Source organism: Montipora foliosa, chromosome 7, assembly GCF_036669935.1.
Source record: "Montipora foliosa isolate CH-2021 chromosome 7, ASM3666993v2, whole genome shotgun sequence".
In the NCBI taxonomy this organism is placed as follows: domain Eukaryota; kingdom Metazoa; phylum Cnidaria; class Anthozoa; order Scleractinia; family Acroporidae; genus Montipora; species Montipora foliosa.
In genome coordinates, this window is record NC_090875.1 from 41,626,921 (window position 1) to 41,645,680 (window position 18,760).

Consider the following 18,760-nt stretch of genomic DNA (forward strand, 5'->3'; position numbering starts at 1 on the left):
TGCTACAGTTTTGGAAATATCCCAAGGAATGAGAAGTACCTTTTGGAACGTTCTCGTGATAGTTCTTGGCTTGTTAAAAATGGGCAGCGAAGGTGAGGAAAAACGTTACTTAACCTGTCTTTGTTTTCTGTGAAATAATCAGTATAATTCGTTTTCCGAATCGCTCACTTCTTGGCCAACTCCTTCAATGATATGCTTTGAGTTCGATAATGCAGCGTCATTCGATTCTGCGTCATACAAAGCTTACAAACTGAAAGGGAACTGTTATCTTTCCCCCCTGAACAGGAATTCAGAAACGAATTGTTGTTTTTCATGTTGACATCGCTCAGTCGTGTTTTTATCATTTAAGTTGAAATTAAGTGACAAACTTTGCCTCTTCCTCCGCGATAAGGTTTGACGTTTGCGTTGCGTGACACCTGTCACGTTGGTGAACTACAATCTTGGGGGAGAGGGGGCATTTCTGTTCCATTTTATTCTTGATTGTAGATACTTACGTACTTACGTAAGATACGTAAGATACTTAAGATACTTACGTGTACTTACGTGTACTTACGTACATACTTACGTAAGATTGTAGATACTTACCCTCTCGCGCCTGAGATGGCCAAATGGTGCCTGGGACAAAAGTGGACACACAATTGAGTACCACTACGTCATCACCAGAGGCTGTAATTCGTTCAATGAACACAGAGAAGAATGGACCCACCACCGTCAGGGGAAACACTTTACAACAAATACAGAGCAAACAAGTTTAGGGCCAAACAGATGAAAGCCAGTTGTTTTATGTGCCCTGAGTATATCATTTGCAGTGTTAAGTACTAATCTGCACTTCTTGGAGAAAAGTTATCTATTAAGGACTGTCAAGGAAGACATTTTACATACATGTAGTATAGATCTTCAACTCTCCAATTTAACACTTAAGTCATGAATGTATTGTGTCCCACATGACTGTGGTGGATCCATTCTAGCGGGAATCTACTAAGAATGACAACAGCTGGCATGTCCCAATATTTGCGCAGTTGTCAATGAGGCTAAGGCCTAGTTTATGTGTCGCGCTATCGTCTAATTTAATTCAGACAAATTTAATTCCAATTAAATTTGTCCTTCCGTCGACATAAATTATCCCGTGGTTTTACATGTCGAAATTAATGGTCCGAATTATGGTCGAATTTATTTGTCAGCCGGAATGCAAATTATATACCTGGTCAGAGGTATAATTAATAATGTACGAAAATAATGTGTGCATTTCATTCGATGCGACGCTGGTGCGACGGATAAACTGATGACGCTTTAAAGATATTAAAGCGTCTAGGACAAATTTAATTTAACAGACGAATTTAACTCGTTTTAGACGTTGCTTTATCGTCAAATTTATTTTAAAGTAGGACCTGGAATTAAATTTGTCTGAATTAAATTTGACGATAGCGCCACATATAAACTAGGCCTTAGAGGCAAACACTGGTCCTAGGCAACCAACAGTGCTTCAAATATTTGAGTTTAGAGAAGGAAATGATTTACAAACGTTAAGGTCAACAGCAGAAGGTGTCAACCTTTTTGTGCAATGGAAGGTCAACATTCTCTCAAGAATGACAAATATCACACAAAGAGGAGCAGACGGATTAGATTTGTCGTATTTGATATTTCTTCTGGCCTTTGTGTCACTGGTAATATGAAGCTCTTGAGATAATAAAATTTCAAAATATTTCTGAACTGTTAATCTTTAGTTTAGAATGATAAATATATCTCACTACCACTTCGTCAATGGGGAACCCCACAGGAGTGAAAGGGTTAACAACAGCTAGATTCACTCAAAAACTATGTCCCCATTAACCCTTTCACTCCCAAGACTGCCACTTATAGATCTTACTCTGTCTAACGCCAGACGATTTTACTCGTCAATGCGGAACCCCACGGGAGTGAAAGGGTTAATGATATCATTTATTGATACAGTATATGCCTTTTGCCCTAGAAATCAAGGACTGATTTCGACACACTATCTTTGTGTACATGTTTCTTGTGCTCTTTGCTGTTTTTCTTGGAAAGACATTTCATTTGAAGACTGTTTATTTTATTTGTAGCAACGAAAGAAGATCAAGAATTGTACAAAGTTGTATTTACTGATAAAGAACTGAAAGAGAGACTCTCTCCTCAGGAATACTATGTAACTCAGAAAAGAGGAACTGAAAGGTTTGTTGTAAACAGTACGACTACAAATTGCACTCACCCTACAGGCTTCTGCAATTTTGGTTGTCTTTGAAAAAAATTACTTGTGCTTATTTATTCCAAATTGCACTCAAAATCATGTGATTACCTATGCTAATACTACTACTACAGTAACTACTACTAATGATAATGATAATGATAATGATAATGATAACAATTAAAACGTTTATTAGTGGCTTACACTCGTTGATGTTGCTATCTTGGGAGATGCTTGGGTTGCAGGTTGAAAAATTGGAGATATATCAGCTTCTCAAGGATGAAATCATTAAAATGTGGGGGGTAGAGAAAGTCGTTATTGTACTGGTGATAATTGGAGCATTAGGTGTGGTGAGCAAGAATTTCGAGAAGCATGTTAAAAAGTTTGAAATCAGTGCTTGTGTGGAAATAATGCAGAAGATAACACTACTAGGAACTGCAAGGTTATTGAGGAAAATTTTGTCTTTGCGCAGTGCATGTAAGACTCTGGAGAGGAGAATTGGGGACCTTTGTCAACTTGTTGTTGACTGCTCCCTAACGTTTTGACTGGACTGTTTAACATCTTTGAGTCTAAGAAATTGTTATAAAGTGAATAATAATAATAATAATGATGATAATGATGATGATGATGATAATAATAATAAGACCTGATGTGGTTGTTCTTGATAAGATAGAAAGATCATGTTATGTGATAGATACATGTATCGCGTGCCCTTTTGATACAAGAGTGCTGGAAAAAGAACAAGAGAAATGGAAAAATACCAAGAATTAAAAAGAGAGATTGGGAAAATCTGGAGCTGCCGAAAAGTAATTGTCGTACCAATTGTCATTGGTGCACTAGGGACGTTCAGCAAAAATTTGAAAACATCGTGAAGAAAATTGGACTAGATTGCACGTTATTACTACAAAAAGCCTCCTTGTTGGGAACGGCAAGAATCTTGAGAAGAACACTAGACACCTAGTTTACAAACCACATTAACAACATATCATGTGAATGAACGAAATAATAATAATAATAATAATAATAATAATAATGAAAACTTTATTTGTCTTCAAATACAGTTGTAAATGATTCTCTCTACAAATGGGCAATTAACAACTGGCTACTTGTATACTGTATTTACAAATGAATCAAAATAATGTTGTTGCTTTTAGGCAAATTATGTCAATGTCATGAATTCATCATTTCTAAGAATGTAGAGCATTCGTTGGAGAAAACACCAAGGGAGCTCATGAAAATAATAATAATAATAATAATAATAATGATAATAATAATAATAATAATAATAATTTTAATAATTACAAAATAAGTTTATAAGTTGTACGATTTAGTGGTCCCTGTGGTAATATTATTGGTGCTCTAGGAGCAGAGCATTAGCTAGCCGATTGGCTAGCTTTGTTAGATGTCCATCCTAAAATAGGGGCCATCAACAAGTGGCCCTGTTGAGATTGGCACATATCTTGAGGGAGGTTCTGCCCATCCCATTCCAGTGGTTGTAAACGTACGTGGCAGAGTATTAGTACATGTACCGGAAAAAGTTGTGAGGCCAACCTCAAATGATAATAATATTGTAATAGTGATTATTATTCATGCAAAATATTTCCCCATTTCTGATTGGTTAAAACCACACCCATAATTCACCATAACCAGCTGCTGTTCACCAAATTTGGAAAGAAACTTCGTCATATTGAATCAATGACGTCAAAAGTGCAGCCTGGTGCAGATTATTGAACCTATGACGTCAACAGTGCAGCCCGCTGCAAATTATTGAACCGTTGACCGAAAAAAGCTGGGGACGAGATTGTGTTATTTTTGTTGAGCAGAAAAATGGCTGTGAGTAGGTTTAGAAGTTTGAGCGAAGAAAATATTTTGAATGAATAATAAAGCAATTATCAAATTCGGCTTTCGTAGAATATGAAGAATCCTGCAGATCTCGGAGGATGTTATCTACCTCGGCCTTCGGCCTTGGTGGATAACACCCTCCTCGACCTGCAGAATTCTTCATATCCTACTCAGCCTCATTCAATAATTGCTAATAATGACATTGTGTCAGAAGTGCATGACCTTGAGGCATGTAACTTGCAACTCTTTTTCTTGGAACAAAGCTGTGGGTTTCAGGACACCAATTTATGCCCAAATATGGATAAGAATAAGATCAAAGCTGCACGCGCTGGAAAATGCATGCGCTATGTTACATCCAAATAAGGAAATTTACAAACTCAAAAAAAACCCCAGCTTAGTACCAGAGTTAAATGCTTCTGTCACGAGCTTCTGATTGGGTACAATTTTTATTATTACAAAATAATAATGTAAATCTCTCTCATTTGCACATCAGGGCATTCACTGGCAATCTTGTTTATAATAAAGAAGAGGGACTTTACAAATGTACTGTTTGCGGGAAGGTCCTTTTCAAGTCAGATACCAAATTTGAGTCTGGATCGGGGTGGCCATCTTTTTGGGACACAGTGGAAGAGGGCAGTGTTCGTAAGATTGTTGACACCTCCCACGGAATGAGAAGAATAGAAGTGACCTGTGCTGATGTAAGTGTTGCAAGCTGCTGCTAAGCTGTCATTAGGGCTGAAGCCCTGGGATCTAAATTTGTCTACAAGCAGGTGAGGTGTGATATTCATTGCACATCAACACCTTGCTCTCAAAGGAGGTTCTGGTTTGTGACAACAAAGCTAAGGAATACATGTAAATAGGTACTCCTAGTACATGTAGGGCGAAGACCTTTATGATGCAAGTTATAGTAGAGACCTTAGGCAAGGACAACGATGATGGCTACGAGAACGTTGTCTAAAAATATTATTTCCTGTTATTATAATAATTTTGCGATTACTCCAAGTCGCTTGGCTTGGAAAGTGTGACACCACATTCCAAGATTAAAATTGGTGAGAACGGTGTGGATATTTAGAGACCTCAAATTTGATCATTTCCCGTCATTGTCAAGACCAGAACATCAAGAAATGTCTCAAAATGTAAAACACACGTGCAGGGCTTGCAGAACTAAATTGCTTTTGCTAATGAAGCCTATTGTTTTGTAGCTTTCTCATAGCTGTCGTCGTCCTTGCTTGAGATCCCAGTAGTTACTAGTGTGAACTTGGAAATGATCCTAAGCCTGTCCTCCTAATAGAAGTCTAACCTTTGAACTTCATATTCGCCCTTGTCACGCGGCCGCCATATTGTCCCTGGAGATCAAAAAAGCTTTGTTTTACCACGCCAAGCCTCACCCCCATTGTTTCCACTGCGAGGTTTGGCGTGGTAAAACAAAGCGTTTTTGGTCTCCCGGGACAATATGGCCACCGTGTGACATGGGCGAATTACTAGTGTGAATGCTGCATCACTAAGCCACATGGAACTCGCCTGGTTTACTTTAAATTGACTGAGGTCAAACTGATCATCTGTCATTTATTTATAATGGTTCACTATTCTTTCCTAGTGTGGAGCTCATTTAGGGCATGTGTTTGATGATGGACCAAGGCCAACAGGAGAGCGATACTGCATCAACTCTGCCTCACTCAAGTTTGATCCTTCAAAAGGCAGGTTTTTTTTTACAATGGGTTCAAATTATTAGACTGAATGTTGTTAATTAGTTACAAACAGTTTACCTTTACTTTGCGCTGAATGTGAGAGTTTATCACTGTCTCCATCTTTGTGATCATTGAGTATCTGACATCACTGCTGTCATTGTGGTTAATTTTTGTCATTATAAGAGAACAAAGAGGCGAGGTGCGGTGAGGTAATCGGAATGATTGAAGCTGCATCATTGTCAGCACAACTGTCACATCATCTGCCATCATCATCACTGCGTCGTCATCATCATCACCATCATCATCATCATTATCATCATCACCGTCTTGGTCATCATTATCATCATCATCATTATCATCACTGTCGTCATCATCATCATTATCACTGTCGTCATCATCATTGCCATCATTATCATCACTGCGTCGTCATCATCATCAACATCATCGTCATCATCTTCCTGTTAATTGAAAGTTCTGCAATTTGAGAACTTTAAAAACATCACAAGTGACCACGATAATTATTTATGAAATGCCTGATCAAGTCCATACAATTTCCTGTTCTCTAGGTTTTCAAATTTTCTTGGGACATCTTCGTGTCTCAAGAGAAATAAAAAAGAATGATAATGCATTTTTTTTTTGGGGGGGGGGGGCTGGGGGTAAACAAAATGTATGTGTACTATGGGATTTGAGAAAGTATGGAATACACATTGGCCTGCAACCAAAGGTTTCTCTCTTTCCTCCATTGTCATCACGTCCTTTTCTGCGTTCTTGACCTTACTGTGCCACAATGCATACAAGGTCTTGTCACAGTAACTGGACTTCATCTCTGTCATTGTCACAAGCGATTTCTCCACCAGAATGTTCGCAGGACCTCGTTACTTAAGTAATGTTTTTCAATTGCCTTTATTTTTCAGGTGCTGGTAAAGAAAACAAGAGTGAGTTGTAGTGAAAAATACATCCAAACAATAATAATTTATACTACCGGTATTTCAATTTATGCAGCTTGTCAGACAGTGTAATGTCACTGAGGATTTACCAGCAAATCTCAGCTCAGAAAAACAGTGATCAATATTGTATTTATAGTGTTGAAAAACAAGACAGTATTAATTTTTTAGGTTTCTTGAAAATACCCTTTGGATTGGCCAGGAGGGTAATATTTCAGTGAACAGAACACATCTTCAAAATTAATTTTGGATAAATCCCTGCATCTCTTGCCAGAGATTGCGTTAGTACTCACACACAAGATCTTCCAGTTCATACCTGTACTTTTTTGTTCACACGTAGTTGGATTTGTGCATGTTTGTTAAAGATGATCATCTTGCAAAAGCTTTGATGTGCAAACAAGACACTTAATGTAATGCCGTCTTTATTGTTTTACGGATTTACAAGGATAACATGCTAACTAGCTATGGTTTTTGAACACGTTTCTCAGGATCAGTATTTATAGGTGGGGAGAACAAAGCCTACCACAAAACTTGGAGCTCTGTGCTCTTCTCTTTTGAAACTGTTTGTTGCTTCTTTACTTCCATTTTGGTTTTTGAAGACCATTGGTGTTGGTCCAGCAAGGAAGTCAAACCCACAACCTCCCCCTCAGTCTTTGTCTTGGTCCAGCAAGGACATCAAACCCACAACCTCCCCCTCAGTCTTAGTGTTGGTCCTGCAAGGAAGTCAACCCCACAACCTTCCCCTCAGTCTTAGTGTTGGTCCAGCAAGTAAGTCAAACCCACAACCTCCCCTCGGTCATAGCGTTGGTCCAGCAAGGATATCAAACCCACAACCTTCCCCCTCAGTCCTAGTGTTGGTCCAGCAAGGAAATCAAACCCAGAACCTCCCCCTCAGTGTTAGTGTTGGTCCAGCAAGTAAGTCAAACCCACAACCTCCCCTCGGTCGTAGTGTTGGTCCAGCAAGGATATCAAACCCACAACCTTCCCCCTCAGTCTTAGTGTTGGTCCAGCAAGGAAGTCAAACCCACAACCTCCCCCTCAGAATACTGATAACTATATCCAATCATTAGGCTTTATAAAAGCTGCTCTTACGAAAGACAGAAGTCTTATTCACGTAAAGGGGTTGTGAAACATGCCTTCAGTTTCGCGTTCTTATCCGAAAAGACTGGGAATTCCGCCTACTTGTGGTTGTCAAAGCAGCACTTCCTCCTTATCTTCAACCCCTGAGTGTTGCTCAAGCCTGGAAATCAAACTCATGACCTCCTTTCACCTAGAAGACTGGTACTACATCCATTGAGGCTGTTGAGGCCACTATTATAATTATAACGAAACATAGCTTTTTAGACGATGTCTGTACATTGTAAGCGTGTTCAGTTAAAGTCTGAAGAAAGGCACCAAGACTTCCCCCATTTTCCATTGATTGTCATCATTACATATTCCCAAAATAACCAGAGATGATGGCTACAGCCTGCATGAGGGGTATTGGCCGACATGAGAGCATTATGTGGTCTGGGAGCTTGCTGTCCAGCCTTGAGGTAAAGTGTATGATTATCTTAAAGGCCTATCTTCAACCGACAGGCTTTTCAACTGTTTGTTTTTATTACGGAAATTTATGTTGCTTATCATGGCAATCTGATTGAAATGGATGAATTTCAGCTATTGGCAAGATTTTCATAAATGAAAATTGTTTAATGGCACGCTGTGTCTGTCAGTTGAAGGTGAGAAAGGATTGCCAAACTAATCCAAAATGTTACTAAGTACAGTACAATGGCTGGCAAAAAATCCTCTTAGTATGTTGCTTTGTATAGAGACACAAGATCATGTGTCATGAGACATGAGATCTTTCCCAGCATCATGAAGAAAAGAGAAGCCTGTCACAGAGCTGTGACACTCCATCTGGGCTGCGGCCAATGACTGACTGACTAACTGACTGACTGATAGAGACACAAGTGTTTTTAGGCTCACAACATGTGACATGGTTGGCTACCAAAATTTGTCAAAAATCCCATTGCAAGATGCTGCCACAATGTTGTTGCTATGCATTTGAAACTACCATCCTCCACCCTTGTTCACAGGGTCTTTAATCTCTCTAGATTTGCCATATCCTGTAGGCAAAACAGCAACCACGTCTCTACCAAAATAAGCTGCTTCCAAGCACTTTACTGGTTGTGACTCAAGATTTAAATGCTAATAGCTTCTCACCAAGATTGCTGAAAAGCATGGTGACTGATCTACCCAAGCTTCTGCCGATGCTTTAAGCTTCATTTTGACTGTGACAAACACAAGTGGCGACAATATTCAGAAAAGCAGGGGCCCCTCCCAAGATGGAAAACTTGTCACTAAGACATGTGACCAGCCTGAACCAGGGTCTTTCTTCCTTCGCTCCCTCTGGGGAGGCGAGATGGAAGACCCTGGGAATGAGATTGACAAGCCTCCTGTCAGGTTGCATGTTTGCCTTAACAAAACTTATTATTAAATCAGTCTGTCCTTTCTTTTTGTCATTTTATTGTCAATGGTTCCAACATTACCTAATGTTATTATACAATATCCAAGACCCATGGATAATACAACTAACTTGAACTTGACAGATATCCAAAAACACCTTAAAGTGTTCTTAATTAATGCATAAAAGCTATTTTACGTATTTCGACCATAAAGTGGCCTACAGAACTTTTATGAAAAGTACATCAAACAACATGTACGCAACTTATATCATAAACAACAGAACTAATAAGCTGTTTAGTTGTTTACGGGAAGATTCTATGAGGCATTTGGTTAAACATGCAGAAAACTGAATTGTGGTTGCAATAGACCCTTCACTAAAATGGCAGCAATGGATTTGAAGGAGTTAAAATTGAACTGAGTGAAACGCTAATCCCAAAAATAGAAATTGTTTCAGCATATTAGGTATTATCAGGTGAGAAAATTTGACAGATTTACAGGGACGTTTGTATGGGTACACACCATACCCCCAATCGTACAAACTTTTGTAATTTTTTTATTTTTCAACGAAACATTGCAGGATTACAAATTAAAGGTGCTCTTTCTATTTCTTGTATTAGTTTTACATTTTAATTAACTATTTGAATTTTCGGCAGCCATTTTGCAGAAGGGTCTATCTTGATTAGGGTTAACCCTGCGATAGACTAGCATCCCATCCAGGGGGGAGTTAAAAATACTCCTAGTTGCTTAGTGATAAGGAAACCTGGGATAAGCACCGGCCTGTTGGGTCATTGGCTCGTAAAGCGCATACGTTACGTACCTATTTTGATTGGCAATGAGCCATAAGATGAATGCTCATTGTTGATAAGCACCACAATTATGTTCCTTAACGCATTCACTCCTCAGATAACCCAGTTGATGAGTAAAATCCTCTGTTAAGTCTCTCTCCTAGGTGTCAATGTATTGTACACTATGTATTTACAAGGATGAAGCTAACCTCAGCATCATGTCATTTTTCAGTTTATGTTGATTAATTTTTGGGAGGACTCTTTGTGAAATTTATCGTCTGTATTTTTTAGCGAGTAAACTAAGGAGAATGGTTAGAGGACACTTTGCGATGCTTATCAAACCTGGTGCACCTGTCATTACTACTCTTGTAATACTGTATATGTTTGAGTTAGCTCTAATTAACCCATTGACCCCTGGGAGTGAGACTTGACAGATTTTACTCTGTCTAATGCCAGACGACTTTACTTGTCAACTGGGGGCATGCTCGGGCCCCTGGGGGCATGCTCGGGCTCCTGAGGGGTCATTGGGTTAACCAGTCAAAAATGTCCCCTCCATTAAGGACAACCACTTTTTGAATGTAAACTGATTATAGGGAACGTGGCTCAAGGTTGATTTGCCTCCTACATAATTATACATCATTCACAGTGCTAGGATCATGTTCCCAAGGCAAGGAGAGCTCAAGAAACCACTGCCAGGTTCAATGTTAACAGCAGGGGTTTCATTAAGTTTTAAAAGAAGCCCATAAGAGTTGAAACGTGTAACGGCCCCTTGTGTGCTGGGAAACAATCTTCTGGATATTCAATTTGCTGAGTACCATATTTGGAACAACAAGAGAGACATTCAACAAATCAGTTTGCAAGAACACTGTGACACAATACCACCAATGTTCTCGTGCGAAATTAACTGGAGCGAGGGGTTCCCAAATATGGTACTTAGCACTGAATATTCGGAAGCTGTGAACGCGTGTTACACGTCTCAACCCTTATGGGTTTCTGGTTTTAAAGTAGAAGGGAACTTGTGATAGAGTACTGGTAAGCGGGCATGGTCCTATGAATAGTCTGGCATTTGATCTTGAGACCTCCTTTCAGCAAAGGTGGGTACTGTACTCAACGTAAATGGGTGCTAGTACCCAGGTCCTGGCTTCTAATAAAACCCCTGTAACAACCGCTAATAAAAGAAAACAAGCTACTACTGGCATAATGTTACAATGTCTGATGTGAAGGCAGTCAATCTTTCATATCCACTTTGTCTACACAGCTGACATACTTTAAGAACAAACATGGTCTGTCAAAGCCTTCTTTAATTTGCGGAATTTTTATTTGTTGTCACACAGTTTAGATTTCCTTTTTTAGAGTGGAATTTGTGTGTTGAGCTGAAAGAATCCCTGCGTGGAAGGCTAGGTTACTTAAATGTTGTGTCAGTGATGTCAGAATTAATTACGTCTAATACCATCCAAATTTCAACAAACCAATATTATTATTGATATGCCTTTATCTATACTAAACTGTTAAAAGTCACTGAAAAAAAAATGAAGGAAATAACACAAAAGGTGACCTATGGAACTCTTGTTCTAAGATTTTTCCATGATTTGCAACAGTTTGTTACAAAACTAAGGCCTCTGCACTGTTTCCTACTCAACACTATGGCTGCTCTTTGACAAAAACACAGGTGCGTACAGCATTCAAATCATTACTAAGACCCCTTGTTTTCTTTCGTTTTTTGATGCCCATCTGTCATCCCTGGCTTTTAGTTTTTATGTACTCTGAGGAGTGTGTTAAAAAAGTTCTATCTTTGATCATCAAAAAATCTTGCTAATTGTGGATGAAAGGATTTCTAGTACTGAACAAAAGAGATGCATGCTCAAATTATCAAGTTTGGTGTGGACCGACCCCACACAAATCAACTTGCATGTACCGTGCTTAGTGAAAATAACCAATCTTCATAAAACAGCCTTAGCCTCAGTCCAAGTCAATTGGGTAATTATGAGCCAGGAAAAAAGTTGAGTGTCACAAATAACAAAAATGGAAACTGAGTGTAGGTGGACTTCTAAAACAAACGTGTTATAGAGGAAGGGGTCTAAAAAGCTTGTGTTGTGGAAAACTGGAGAATGCAAACTCTATGTTAATGCTGTATTTTAGCATGTGGTTGGTAAAATAGAACCTTATGTTTCACCATTCACTGTTTCAAGTTTTTAAAGGGTATTTGCTCAACGTTGGTCTGACTGGTAACAAAAAGTTCTAAGCCTTGGAGGTTATTACCTCCAGAGTCTGAGGTTTTAAGTTTGCTTGACAGCACTTGCCAGCAATGCCTACATTGCCAGTTATCTCAAGGATATAATGTGGCATACTGTTGGCAAAATGCTGGGATCATTTGCACAAAAAAGGTTACATTTTGTTTGTGCTTCAGACACTGGGGAAATACTCTTCTGCATGGTGGAATATTTAGCCTCTTGTTTGCATAACTGATTTAGACCAGGTAAAAGCACATGCAGCCCAAGCTCGGTGTAAGATTTATAGACTTTGTATGGGAAAATTGACTTGAGCTTATAAATGCAAAAAATAAGCTGTAAATGTAGAAATAAACTTCACTAATTACCTTTATGCATTGTTGTTCTCGTCTTTTCTGTGCAATCAGAGGGCAACTGTGTCCATTTTAGACGGGTTTGTGGCTTACGAATTTTTTCGATGTCGTTAGTTGTCATTTCCCCTTTTACATAAAGAGAAGAAAGGCTGGTGACTCACGGCAATCTTGTCCCACAAATTGCTCTGACTCGCATCACAAAGCAACGGACCAAATCGGCATAAAAACACCACAGCCTTAAGGCCAGAAAAATTTCCCATCACGGCAACTCCACTTCGGGACCACACAGTGATTTTTGGTGGATAAATTCCAAATAATGTTGGCCTTTCTACAATCTTCCCATGCACTCGGCTAGATGTGTGGCTACGGCCATTATAGCTTGATGGCAGTCATATTACATTCTGCACTCTCATTGGACAACTTAAAACACTTGGCCTGCCTTGTGATTGAACAGAAAATACAAGGCCAACTGTACGTAAAGGTAAGTGAAGCTTTTCTACATTTACAGCTTATTTTAGCATTTGTAAGCTCAAAGTTTTTCCCATACAAAGTCTATAAATCGTACACTGAGCTTGGGCTGCCTGTGGGTAAAAGGAGACTATAATCTCACTCTCTGTGACCATACAGAATGCCACTTTAGTGTAAACATCATGCCACTTTATTTTGGGCGTCTTTACATATCAAACACACAGCACAATAAAAGTAAATAATATTTAGCACCCTTAGCTTAAAGTGTATGCATAAATGCTGCGACATTTCACTGTTTAAAATGTGTAAAAACTTTAATTTGTACAGTTTGCTAAGCAATGATGAACCATAACACAAACAGCATTCTAAATTCTTTGCATCAATCTCAAATAATGGACTATTTGACAGTGTCAACACAAATAGCAATACAGATTCACAAAGAATCTATATTGGTAACACATAGCCACACCATTGCAACAATGTACATGTAAACCTTATTCTTGGCATAGCAAGGCATAGCAATATTATATACCAGCAATGTAATTATAATAATAATTATTTATTCTATACATTATTTTGTCTGTCCTTATTGCAAATTGTTAATAGCAGATGATTATTTTAACCTTTGTTTGATATGAACTACAGTATATATTATGTGCACTGTTTGCATAATTTGGCGCATGCATGATAGTTGGATTTGTCCTTATTCCAGTTCATCTACCTTAGTGGCACTAGGACTGTTGGTTATTTCAATCTCAACTTGCTCCAATGATGGCATCCCTTTCATGCAAGTCAAAACTGCACTTGACTTTTCATTGTCAGATCAATCCAGGTCATCATTGTTGAATAAGTTATCTGGGGGAACTATCCCAGGAGCAGTGACTGATGGTGCTCTGTCATTGGGTAACGTTGAGTCACCAGTTATGCCAACCATAGTTGGAAGTTCCAAATTCGTTGTTGGTGTTGCCTGCAAAAGTAGGGAGTGTAAAGTGAACCCATCATCATCATAAGCATCAACAACTGTAGCGGCAATCAGAAACAACAGCATTAACACCAACAACAGCGAAAATAATGAACATATATATATAACTCTATTTTACCTTAAATTTAAAAGGTGCTTAATATAAAGCCACTAGTTTGGAGGGAAAAAAGGGATATATAAACAAAAGTTACATCATTACTGGTATATCATTGAAAATTGTACTTGGTAATTTGTATCCTAAAGTCTACAAAAACTGTCCATTGCATTGAAATCTACTTAGACATGAACAACAGGGCTAACCTCATCGGCCTGGGCTAGATGATACCGCAAGATGTAAACACATGTACAAAGTATAACATTCTTATTTGTATGTAAATCACTTACATTTTTCCTTGGTCTTCCTCTGCCTCGTTTTGGAAGTGATGTGTCAGGGGGAGGCTACAAACAAAAGAGTGGACGAGTGACATTTTAATTATAAACAAGACAAGGCAAGAGGCCGACAAAAGTCAAACGCAACCCGAAGGCTCCTTTTTCATTAGCTTCTACTGTAACTTATGTCATCTGCCGCAACTCACGGCAGGGGTGGTCGCCACTCCTATCCCGTTGCACGCACAACTTTTTTAATGATGCCAGGTGTCCTGGATCGCTTTAAGGTATTATCAATAGCCTCAGGATAGATTGCTTTCAGTCTCCCTTAAGGTTTGACAAGGCGAAAGCTGAGTGAGTGTAAGTCTTACTATAGACACAAGATGAGGCAACATCCACAGATTGAACTTTGATTTGTGCTTGTTGGGATGGCTCTTGTTGAAATTAATATTTTGCAATGGGCAAGTTCTACTGATTTGCCAGTAGATTAGCAAAATACAGTGTGTGGATTGTGTAGCACCAGTATAAAATACCTACCGATCCCATTGTATTAGTCACATGGGAACTTTAAAAGGTGGGAGTGGTCACCCAAAATGCAAAATTTCTATAGCACTTTTACTCCCAAGATCTGACATTACTTTTAATGCCAGTTTTGAGGATTTGATTTATACACACAAAAAAGCCCAGGCAATAAATTTCTTTATTCATGTCACCAGTTGACCTTGTGAGGAGAAAATTTATTTCAGTCTCTTTTGGTGGGAGGCGCGGTGGCCTCCTGGTCAGTGTGCTTGACTCCGGATCAAGTGGTCTGGGTTTGGGTCTTGGCCGGGGACATTGTGTTGTGTTCTTGGGCAAGACACTTTACTCTGCCTCTCTCCACCCAAGTGTATAAATGGGTACTGGCGAAAATGCTGGAGGTAACCCTGCGATGGACTAGCATCCCATCCAGGGGGGAGCAGAAATACTGGTACTCCTAGTCGCTTCATGCTACAGAAACCGGAGATAAGTGCCGGCCTGGTGGGCCTTCTGGACTTAACCTTTTTTACCTCTTGAGAGGAAAAGTGTTGAATGAATGTTATACTGTGAAAGTGAGGCATTAGGTGGGTGTGGCAAGACATTCCAGATCTCTTACCCATTTTCTTGGTCTTCCTCGTGGTCGCTTTGGTCCAGTGGGAATTGGTTTGGGCTGTAAATTACCAGTGAAACATGACATTTTTAGTTAGATGTGTGACGGTTCTTTAAAAAATATTGCACTCATTTTTTCTACATTAACATAAATTGCTAAGGGAGCATTCACAAAAACTTGTTTGGGGGGAAGTGGACTGATGAGAATTACCTACAATCTAAAAAATGTGGAGGACCCCTACTTGCTGAATTAAATAATTACAGGAACCCCACTTTTAGTATCCCTAAACTTTGAGACACCCCCAACCTACCTCATAGCCACAAACCAATACATGATGCAGAAGTCAGAAGAAATGAATGAAACAAATTAAGGCAAAAACAGAAAAACACCTCCAAAAAGCATAACGATCTGCTAACAAATGCAGAAAAAAATTTAAGGCCCACAAATCCTTTAGAAAGCTACCTATCTCACTGATACATGGCACAACCTAACAGGCGATCGATCAAGAACAAAAAGATCCGGGGCCCGTGTGCTTCTACCACCGACAAGCCTATTGGTTGAGACTAGAATTAAATTGATGCAAAAGCATGAGGTGAAAAGATCACATTCACATTACTGCAGAGACAGGGTTTTCGATCGTTTTGTAAAGTAGTGAACATATTTTCCTGAAAGCACCAGACATGGCATTTTTGGCGCTGCAAGGCATTTGCGAGCGCCAAAGGCAAAAAAAAAAAAACCCAGGGACGTCTGGGGGCATGCTCCCCAGGAAACTTTCAAAACAGAACATCCAGAAATGCTATTTCCAGTGTTTCTGGAACCCAAGAATCTGTTTCCCAGGCAAGGCTGGAGTTCACTCAAATTCTGTTTAAAAATTTAGTAAAAAAATTATAATAAAAAACAAAACTAACCCCTCAAATATTGGCATATCAAAGTAAAGGACATGGAATGGGAAACCACTGGATGAAATGTCTGGCCTTAGGCCTCAAACAAAAACCCTGGTCTGCTGCAGAGAAAATCTAGAAACTAGAAATATATCATCAAGATGATCTATTTTCTTGGAATCTCATAGAACAAATACCATTGCTGAATGAAATCTTACTGGAAGCGCCCAAGAGGGGCGTCCATACAAATATGCACTAGAGAGAGCAAAATTATGGCAAAGGAAAAGGAAACCAGACCATGTACGAGGGGGTCATGTAGGCCTGTGAACCCCATTTTACACTCTTGAATATTATACTGTGTTAAATTGTGTTTTCATTATTTAAGGTACCCCCCTTGAGAGTGTTTTTATTTTTCAAACACCCCCCTTTTTAGCTCCATTTTTTTGGGGGGGACCCCCCAATTTCTCATTAGTTCCACCCCCCAAAGGTTTTAAAACCATTTCTAAACAGCCTAAAAAGCCTAAATGTAACCATTACTTTTTCTTTAGACCTTGCTAATGATTTAGTTGCAGGTAAACATGCTATCAAAAATAGGCCATTTCCGAGTTCATGTCTGCCTCTTCTTCAAAGCGAGTCTAAGCGCGAAGTTTTTCTGATGTTAATTAGTACTACTTTACATAAGAATGAAAACAAATTTTCGCAACAAAAACTTCGCACTTTGACTCGCTTTGAAGAGGAGGCACATGAACTTGGAAATGGCCTATTGTTGCATTATTTTAAAGATTTTGTTGATAAAACTTTGAAAATTCTATTATTTTATTATATCTTTCAGATAGTTTGCATGTTAGGATTAGCTAATGTAGCAGCTCGCATTCTACAGTACGGCTTGCCATCCAGCCTGTCAAATTTGAAATTGATGGCAAAATTTCCAACAAAATCTTCATATTAATTTTGTGAAATAAACTTGTGAAACTGTTGGAATCTTGCAACCAAATATTTCAAAAACCCAATAAGAGTCATTTGTTTTTCTGATTTTTTACACATGCTAATCATTTGTGGCAATTGAATGTTCTGCTTGATAATTTCAACTAGTTTCATTTTCTGCATGCCTGATTACCTCGCCACACATCTTGTTTTCTTGGTCCTTATTGTAAGTTACAGTTACAGGTCCTTGTTTTTTCTCACTGATCTATTGCCCACATGCTTTAATTGTGCTTGTGCCATAAATCAACTGGACAATCAATGGGAAAAAGTCATTCTGTAACTTACAGTATGGAACCTGTGGGACTTAAATTAAGACTGTCCCTACATGCCATACATTGGCACCATAAGAACACTGTGCCTTACTTGTAATCATTTCAACAGTAATATTGTCGGTCCCCAAGTCAACAGTTTCATTTATGATTGAAATAAAGATAGATGTTCATTTTTGTTAGCAAGGGTTTTTCTTTTATCTGTTCTGAGGCAACAAATGCATTTTGCCGTAAGCCAGGTCTTAATTTATCTGGCAGAATGTGCAAAGCATCAAAATAATGATACAATTGGTTGTCTCCAACTGACACATCTGTCCTGGCATTATTAAGAGCTTTATTGAGCATTTTATTTCACTGTTGTGTGATTGAAAATATTGTAGGGGTATTGCACATGTTAATTTGTCATGACTGTCAGCACACGATGTTCATGCAATCAATCATGAGAAAGCTGATGTGATGGCAATAACGAATAAACCAATTTATCATTGGTTTTAAAATGATGAAATTTGGATGCAATTAAGGAAAGCATAGATTAAGCAGAAGATCATGGATTTAATATCCTTTGATTAGAAAGGCAAAACTACCATGTGTGGCCTAAAAGGAAATTATGTGAAATAACTGCCTATAGCATTGCCATTGAAGATTTCCGTGGCAACAGAGACATGTTCCCTTGAAGGGCAACCTGTTTCAAAGGACGATAATAACTATCAAATGATTGTTTTGTGTTGCATTGTCACATTAGGTCAAAAAGTCAATTCTCTTTATTTTGCTTGCAATATCCATGCAAGGGGAATCTTAAGTTTCATCAATGTTATGATTAACTGATTGATTTCTGCATAGTAAAACCATTCAACTAGACTAAAAATGTGCTGATGAACTTTGGCATTGGTTGTTAATTTTTTAAAGTTATAATAAATTTCTATGAAAACTGTCTTTCCATTTTTTCATTTGTAAAATAAATATTCTTTGTTAATAATATGTTTAGCCAGAAATAAATACTGGAACTATCTTCTGACTTGAAGTGTGGAAACCTTAATTAAGGGAAGAGACTGAAGAGAACAAACCTTTGGCAGACATTTGTCTCCATTCACGTTATCTTTAGAAACTCTCCTTTCTTTCAGCCCATGGCAAGTCTTTGTGAGGCTGATTTTAGATTAACGGTTTATTGTGTTGTGAAAGACAACTTCTGCTGAGTTCAT

At 38.6% G+C, this 18,760-nt stretch overlaps 2 protein-coding genes across 7 annotated transcripts in view; one reads left to right on the forward strand and one right to left on the reverse strand.

Annotated features, from left to right (window-relative positions):
* On the forward strand, positions 1 to 18,570 carry LOC138009531 (peptide methionine sulfoxide reductase MsrB-like). Of its 4 annotated transcripts, XM_068856598.1 has the most exons (7): positions 1 to 92; positions 2,079 to 2,187; positions 4,536 to 4,740; positions 5,640 to 5,739; positions 6,645 to 6,665; positions 8,127 to 8,209; positions 8,768 to 11,097. In XM_068856598.1, the coding sequence occupies exons 1-7, from the start codon at positions 29 to 31 to the stop codon at positions 8,783 to 8,785; spliced, it is 600 nt and encodes a 199-aa protein (XP_068712699.1). In that variant the 5' UTR covers positions 1 to 28; the 3' UTR covers positions 8,786 to 11,097. The 4 variants fall into 4 exon arrangements, with proteins under 4 accessions (XP_068712699.1, XP_068712701.1, XP_068712700.1 ...); XM_068856600.1 differs by lacking the exons at positions 8,127 to 8,209; positions 8,768 to 11,097 and adding an exon at positions 17,141 to 18,570; XM_068856599.1 differs by lacking the exon at positions 8,127 to 8,209.
* The window catches only part of LOC138009533 (uncharacterized), an 18,046-nt gene continuing 12,526 nt past the window's right edge, over positions 13,241 to 18,760 (reverse strand). For all 3 annotated transcript variants that reach the window (XM_068856603.1, XM_068856602.1, XM_068856601.1), the window contains 3 exons: positions 15,434 to 15,487; positions 14,320 to 14,373; positions 13,241 to 13,920 (listed from right to left, as the gene is read on the reverse strand). In XM_068856603.1, the coding sequence (XP_068712704.1) occupies positions 13,777 to 13,920; positions 14,320 to 14,373; positions 15,434 to 15,487 (252 nt within the window). In that variant the 3' untranslated portion in view covers positions 13,241 to 13,776. The remainder of the gene's footprint in view (positions 13,921 to 14,319; positions 14,374 to 15,433; positions 15,488 to 18,760) is intronic.